The 8,015-nt window shown below is 41.1% G+C and overlaps 1 protein-coding gene across 2 annotated transcripts in view; it reads left to right on the plus strand.

Moving 5' to 3' along the window:
- The window catches only part of dlk1 (delta like non-canonical Notch ligand 1), an 11,909-nt gene extending 4,660 nt beyond the window's left edge, over positions 1–7,249 (plus strand). Inside the window, exons 6-7 of one of the 2 annotated variants that reach the window (XM_007574123.2) lie at positions 6,262–6,528; positions 6,610–7,249. In XM_007574123.2, the coding sequence (XP_007574185.1) occupies positions 6,262–6,528; positions 6,610–7,051 (709 nt within the window). In that variant the 3' untranslated portion in view covers positions 7,052–7,249. Of the gene's footprint in view, positions 1–6,261 lie in introns of both variants that reach the window. The other variant, XM_007574122.2, reaches the window with a different exon arrangement.
- The last annotated feature ends 766 nt before the right edge of the window (positions 7,250–8,015 follow it).

Consider the following 8,015-nt stretch of genomic DNA (forward strand, 5'->3'; position numbering starts at 1 on the left):
GAACTCTGGTTGGTTCGGATGGAACTCTGGTTGGTTCGGATGGAACTCTGGTTGGTTCCGATAGAACTCTGGTTGGTTCGGATGGAACTCTGGTTGGTTCGGATCGAACTCTGGTTGGTTTGGGGAGGTCTGAATGTGCAATCAGTCAAGAAAAGTAAACTCTGGTTTCTCTACAATCCTCGATCTCGATTTGGTTGAAGTGAAATCTGGTGCAAACTGCACTCTGGATCACTGCTCTAGAAGCACACAGAGCAGGACATTCTGTGTAGATGAAACCAAAACAAACACACTAGGCTAGCGCTAGCGAGAAAAATGGCTTGTGGTTTTTTTGCCAAAGATGAGAGAGAAATCCTCCAACTGCTAAAAAATGTCGCTGCTCCACTTTTGTTTCCATTTTGTGAAGAAGGAAGTTGCGCTCAGTGTCGTCTTCAGAGGTTTTCCTGTCGAGGAGGAGAACAGGTTGTTCAAAAGGTTTATTTTACAAACTGCAGCAGCTAAACATCACACCTGATACTCCGGTAGATTCAGGTTCAATTTGGGACCAANGATCGAACTCTGGTTGGTTTGGGGAGGTCTGAATGTGCAATCAGTCAAGAAAAGTAAACTCTGGTTTCTCTACAATCCTCGATCTCGATTTGGTTGAAGTGAAATCTGGTGCAAACTGCACTCTGGATCACTGCTCTAGAAGCACACAGAGCAGGACATTCTGTGTAGATGAAACCAAAACAAACACACTAGGCTAGCGCTAGCGAGAAAAATGGCTTGTGGTTTTTTTGCCAAAGATGAGAGAGAAATCCTCCAACTGCTAAAAAATGTCGCTGCTCCACTTTTGTTTCCATTTTGTGAAGAAGGAAGTTGCGCTCAGTGTCGTCTTCAGAGGTTTTCCTGTCGAGGAGGAGAACAGGTTGTTCAAAAGGTTTATTTTACAAACTGCAGCAGCTAAACATCACACCTGATACTCCGGTAGATTCAGGTTCAATTTGGGACCAAACGTTGCATCATTTGTTACATTTCCAGCTGCTGCTGTTCTCTTTCACACTGCACTGTCAACCAATTCAAACTAATTGAAAAACCTTTCCCCTCCTCAGCTATGGGGGCGCTGCACCAAGAACCACTGAAGGAAAAAACATGTCTGAAGATGGAAATAAAAATGGAGTGGCATCAGATATTAGTAGTAGTAGGATTTATTTAGTCATTTGTATAAGACGCTAACGCTAAGCTAACTTGTTTGTTTTGATTGTATTTACCCAGAATGCCCTGCGTTGTAGTCCACTTCCTGTTTTTGGAGCCAGTCAGAAAAGAAGCTAAGCTCAAAGTATTTCAGTTTGTTGATGTGCACAGCTGGGAGAGAAACACTTTAACTGAATTACATCTGTAAATACAATGAAAGATTGCTTAACGTATTGATTTAGCCCTGAATGCTAGTGCAATGCCACACTTTTCAGATTTTAAACTGTAATCTTTACAATGAAGTGTAAATTTTATTCAGTGTTTATTTGAATTTCCAACTGAGAGAATAACTTTATAGTCAAATTAAATCTAAATGTTTGAACATTTCTCAATTTTAAATCAGTAGTAGCAACGCTTTCCTTTAAAGTAGTGATTTATTTTACAGGATTCTGTAGTTTTCATGTCAAACTGCAGTTATTTCCTCGTGCTATAAATATGAGTATAAATATGCTCCTGTCTTGGAGAAAATGTGACATTTCCACAGATTCTGAGCTTTCTTTAGGCCACTTCAAAGCACTCAACCTTTCATGTCAATACTTCAAGATCAAATAAATCAAAATGCTCTTAACAGGCTGTCACATTTCAGAGCTGCCTGTGACCTGATTTCCTTGCTTAGCTTGCAGGACGACGTCAGTGCCTCCTTCCTGCGTCTCTGTTGTGCATTCAAAAGGCCTCGACTCTGCAGTTTCATTGGGAAAATATTATATTGCCTTTACATGGAGAATATTTGGTCTCTGAGGTGCCAACATCCACAGATTCGGAGCTCCAGCTCGTTCGCTTTGACAAACGGTGATAAAAACTGCAACGTCTGACCTTGGATTTTAACAGGCTGCTATTAATGCTGATGAAGATAATTTAAACTTTTTATACCCTGAACTCATAGAGAATAAAACATGTAGCTTTCCAAACTCTGAGTGAGCTGACAGTTTCTGATGTTTTTCACAGATTTCTGACATTTCACAGAAGAATTCTGTCATTTTTCTTGGATTTCTGTCAGGAGACTTAGAGACTCCTCTTGGGGTTTTTTGGATTTCTGATGTTTTTTTCGGATTGCTGTCTTTATCTCAAACTCCTGATGTTTTTTATTTCTCAGATTTCTGACATTTCTTAGATGGATTCTATAGTTTCTCTTATATTGCTGTCTTTTGCTCAGAATTCTATCACTTTTTTGTAATTTTTACAGTTTTTCTCAGATTTCTGACATTTCTTAGAGAAATTGTTGTTCTTTCTGAATTCTGTCATTTTTCTCGAAATTCCGACTTTAATCTTCTGAGATCAAAAGTCCAAGTTCTTGACATGTGATCAGAGGTGCGTAATTTGATTGGCTAAGAGCGGCTCGATTCGCTCCAGTTCTGATGGTTTTGGTTCAGGTCACGTCTGCAGGTGAATTTCTGCAGGTAAAAGTTTTGCTGGCGAATTTAAAGTAAATAAAAAATCACTTGTCTGGTTGATGTAAAGTCCAGGTTCGTTCCTTTGTCAGGTTTGTCAGTCTCATTCAGAAACACAACAAACTAGATAAATCAGCGCCATGAAGCTAAAAAGTAAGTTGAACAAAGTTCTCTGTATTTCTGAACGACATCTGAGGAAAAGCTGAAGAGCTTTGCTGCTGTTTTCCGGCAGGAATCCTCAATCTGCCCATCAGGCTGTTAAAGACTACAGGCGGCTGCCTGGACCCTCAACCTCTCTGTGTTTGTGCTGCCAGCCAGCACTGACCAGAACAAACCGACTTACTCTTAACCAACACCGAACTGCCTTACAAAATAAACTGCTCGGCCGTTATTCACGGTGGAAAACCCAGATCCCTGCCTGTGGTTCTAACATTAATCAGCTGCGCTACGAGGCAGGGATGTCTGGAAAAGAACCGCATTTCTTCACACTCACTCAGACAAGGTGTTGGAGGCTCGTGTAATTACCCAAAGTACTGCTGGAAGTATTGATTGGTTTCTATCTGGGCTTTCATCTGTCTGCGTCCTGTTGAGCATGACCGCATTGATCAGATACGCCATCGCACAAGTCGGCGCCGGCGGATTATTTCACAGGCACAGCCGAGGTTTCTTTTATTTATGTCCCATAATGGGTTCAGATTTTTAATTTGCAGAAAATGAGGCATACTGTTTCTTATTAGTGTGAAGGGGAAGAATTGCTCACAGCAGTAAAATACCAATGAGCATCGCAGGTGCAGCTTGGTAAATTAGAGGATCACTCAAACGTTTCTGAGTAATAAGTGTTATGTTTCAAGAATTTAATTGATTTCAGATTGACTTGCAGCAAGTAGAAACCCAAAACCCAATTTCTCAAGTTAAATTACAAAAGGCAAATTAAAATTAACATTTAAACGGGACTTATTACGCAAAATTGACATTCATCAATTTCTGTGTTTCCATGTGGATTTCCACTGCTTCTAAAAACAGATAAAGCACTTAAAAAAACAAACCAATACCCAACTGGTTTTTGGCAATTAGTTCGTGTTTTTTGGTGTCTGGAAAACAAGCCTTTTCAAAACACTCCTGATTGCCGAGCCACACTCCATGGGCGCTGCACTGTTGCCTAGCAACCCCAGCATGTTACCTAGCAACCCAGGCAGAGTTCTGTTGCCTTTGGTCAGCTGGTTTTTTCTGCTTTGTGTGCTGTTCAATGGCTGCTGGAAAAGACAAGTGTTTTGCTGTTGACTTGCCATCCAGAAACCTCTTGCTGTGTTCTTATGGTTGTGCAGGAGGCTGCACTTCTGCTTTTCAAAGATGTACGGTAGAATTGTGCATCTGTTTGCAGCCATTTTGATGTGCGAGTGTAAAATGTAGAGTTGGCGGGCATGGCCAGCAGCAACTTATTTGGATTTAAAGTGTCAAGACGCCCTAAAACATCTTATAACAGCAACTCAAGACTAAAATCTCATTATCCACAAATGATTTCATGTAAAAAATGTAATGAACATCCTAACCTGTTCAAAGAAGCAGAATAAGTCACCTTTAAGTCAGAAATATCACGTTATGGTCTGCACAGTCATGGAGGAGACGGCTGACCTGACAGGTGTCTTGCAGACGGTCACTGAAACCCTCCAGGAGTAAAAGCCAGAAAAGGTCACTGAAGCTAGCTGTTCAGTGGAAGAGGAAACAGAAGCACAAACAGGATCGTTACCCACCGCCTTGAGAGGATCGTGAAGTAAAACCCATTCCTGAGATTAGGAAAACCAAATAAATATCCCATTTCTGCAGGTCGTAGGTTTAATAAACGTAGCCAGACGGTCAGAGTTTGGTCTGTAAAGGAGGTAATTCAGTAATTTAATGTTAAGCTTCTCTGACAAAAGCAGGTAAACGGCTTCTTTGTACGGTATGCCCAACATGTCAAATTTAAAGTCCTTCATTCAGATAAAGTTGCAATATGTTTTTGTTTGACGGCACATTGGGACCAGAGTAAGAAAAAAACTTTAATTATGAGAATCTAGTAATTACATTAGCAGAATAAAGATGATGGGAAAAAAGTCATAGATTTATGAGAAAAAGTAATTTTAATGAAAAAACTTTGATAGTTAAAGAGAAGTATTTTTTTTAATGAACAATTGTTTCAAAGTTCTGCTACTGCTGAAGATTTGATGCTAATGTGTTTAAAGAATGAAATATTTCCTTATTTCTCTGATACCAAAGTGTAAATTCACAAGATGTAATCATGAGATTACAACTTTATTCTGGGAATATTACTGGGTTAATCTTATGATTTATCCTGATAAGACAACTTTGTTATGACCTTTTTGTCGTCTTATGACTTACGTTATTGTGGTGATCTTTTGACCTCATTTTTGGATTATGACGTTTTATTCTCATAATTAAGACCATTTCTCTTAGCTTGTCCCTAGTACTAGTAGGTGCCACAGACTGATTTTTATAATTCAACTATAATTCTTGTTAAATTTCTACCAGTTTCTGTTGGTGATTAATGACCAGTTTTCAAGTTGACAGCTGATCTATGTTTTGGTTGCTGTGACCATTTTATGGGAAAAAAGCAAATTATTTTGGCTGTAAAATATTAGAATAAACATTGTGAAGCCTGCAGATCTTCCTGATTTCTGTTTAGAAAGCCTGGGCTGCTCTTCATAAGTGAAAGAGCTTTAAGTATGCGGTAGATTTGGTAAAACCTCCAAGGACGGCTTATGAGGCTTTTTCAGCTTGATGACTCAGTCTGTGGTAAATTAGTGAGTTTGCTGAGAACCATCTTCTTTATTTTTCTGGGAAATAAAATGGAACCATGTCTGAAAGGAAGAGGCAGATTAATTAAAATGACCTCCAGACAAGCTCTAACCTTTCCGATTAAATTCTCATCTTCATTACCTCCTCTTTCATAACTACATGAATAAAACGTGGATAGACTGAACAAATTCATTTTTTGCATATTTTTGTACTTGCATTTGGGTTTCTACTACTTCTAAAACCAGCCCAAGCGCTTAAAAAACAACAAAACAAACAAACAAAAAAAAAAAACACTACCCACTGTTTGGTAATCAGTGAATGTATTTTGGTGTCTGGAAAATGAAACGTTTCATTGGCACTGCACCGTTACCTAGCAACCCCAGCTGAGCCCAGCCCGTTACCTAGCAACCCCAGCTGAGCCAGCCCGTTACCTAGCAACCCCAGCTGAGCCAGCCCGTTACCTAGCAACCCAAATGGAACTCCAACAGTTTTAGTTAATTTACCATTTAGGAACCACTTGCTGGATTCATGTTTTTGCAGAAGGCTCCACTTCTGCTATCTGCACGTCTGTTTGCAGCCATTTTCGCATGGGAGTGTAAATGTTGAGCAGGGAGGTGTGGCCAGCAGCAGATTATTTGGATTTAAAGTGACAAAGCGCCAACAGGCAGAACTGATCAGACTAAACTCTCATTATCTACAAACGGCTTTGTGCAAAAACTGTAATGAACATGTTTTGTATCGCCCAAATCCTAACCTGTTCATGGAAGCATAATAGGTCATCTTTAAATAATAAATGCTAGACCTTCTTCCTCTCTGAAATACGTTGACTTTGTCCTGTTGTGTCCCTCAGCTCTCCTTGTCAAAATGGAGGCACTTGTGTGGAGGCCAGCGGCTCAGCAGCCGACCCTTCCTGTCTATGTCCTCCTGGATTTTCCGGCGCCCTCTGTGACATCAGCGTCGGCAGCTGCCAGCCGAACCCTTGCCTCAACGGGGGCAACTGCACGGACCACGGCCTGGCCTTCACATGCGCCTGTCCGCCCGGCTTCACCGGCTTCACGTGCAACGACACCAGCAGCCTCTCCGCCTGCGCGGGTGCGCCTTGCGCCAACGACGGAACGTGCGTCGGTCAGTCAGACGGAACCTTCCGCTGCATTTGTCAGAAATGGTTCACGGGTCCCACCTGTTCCCTCCATCACAGACAGAGATCTAGGACCAGGCCTGCCAGTACCAGACCAGTGGAGCACAGAGGATTTGCCCTCACTCCGCAGCACTACTCCCTCCCTGCCCACGCCTTTCACAAGCTGCTCAGACCGCCGGAGAGGGACTTGCTGAAGATCACCCTGAAGGAGTCGGTCCACTCCTCTGGCGTCCTCGTCACCCACGGCCAGCTCATCTGTTTCGGCATGCTGGCCTTGCTCACCTGTCTGGTTATCTTGGGCACCACAGGAATAGTCTTCTTTGGCCGCTGCGAGACGTGGCTGGCCAACGCCAAGTACAGCCAGCTTGTTCGGCAGCAGCGGGAACACCTGCTGAGGGAAGCTGGCAGCGCGAGCCAGGAAGAACCGGAGCACTCTGTAAACATCATCCTGCCAGAAAAGATTAGACTCTCCAGCTTCGGGAGACACTACACCTCCATCTGATCAAAACGTCTCCTCCTGTTACCGGCTCCCTGCGGAGTGAGCCCCAACGAACGTGTAACCCAGAATGAAGCACTGTCGTGCAGCGCAGACTGGGCTGAACGTATCCTGCTGTGGACCAACAGGACAAATGTACGTGAGGCTGTAAATGTTCATCAGTCATGCTATTAAAATCCACTGAAATTGTGCAGAAAATCAAAAGATGTCATTGTGTGGCTTATCTTTACTCCTCTACTAATTACTCGTTTCTTTTGTGCTTCTAATTAGATTTTTTTGTAAGCTATTTTACTTTGTTTATAATTATGTACAAATTTATAAACAAAACAGTTTTATTTTAGAATAGTCTAGGTGTAAACTGGTAGTGATCATTCCAGACAAAAACTGTAAAAAATTCTGTTACATGACAACCTATGTGGGACTTATGAGTTTTAATTTACTAATAATTGGTGAGTTTGTACAGTAATGTGCAGTCGATGTGTATTATGGTTTTTCTTGCTTATAAATTTACAGAACAAACATTACCTTTTTGCAAATGTACCAATAAGTCGGTTCTTTGTTGGATATTAGTCCAGTTTTTATGCACAGAAAGTAAGGAAATGTTTATTTCTTTAAAACAAAGTTTCTTGGCAACCGTAAAATTATTGGAAAACTTTTATTTCCGTTTAAATGGTGCCACATTGTTAAGGAAAGTGGATTGGGAGGGTTGCACCCATTTAAAACTTCAATTTAAAATGGATTATTGATTCATTTGGTTGGATGATTAAAGTTTGTTTGGATAAGAGTGGGCAGAATAAACCGAACTTACTTTTACCACACCATCACACTTCCTCCACCAAAAGCTGTTTAGATTTAGTAAGCCCATAATAAGATGCATTTCCACATAACTAGACAATTTGACAATTAAAAAATAAATTTGCTTAAAGCAATTTTGCAAAACCAAGTTCTTTTTAGGATGAGTTTTTTTGTT

The sequence above is a fragment of the Poecilia formosa genome, unplaced genomic scaffold (assembly GCF_000485575.1).
Source record: "Poecilia formosa unplaced genomic scaffold, Poecilia_formosa-5.1.2 Scaffold345, whole genome shotgun sequence".
Classification (NCBI taxonomy): Eukaryota; Metazoa; Chordata; class Actinopteri; order Cyprinodontiformes; family Poeciliidae; genus Poecilia; species Poecilia formosa.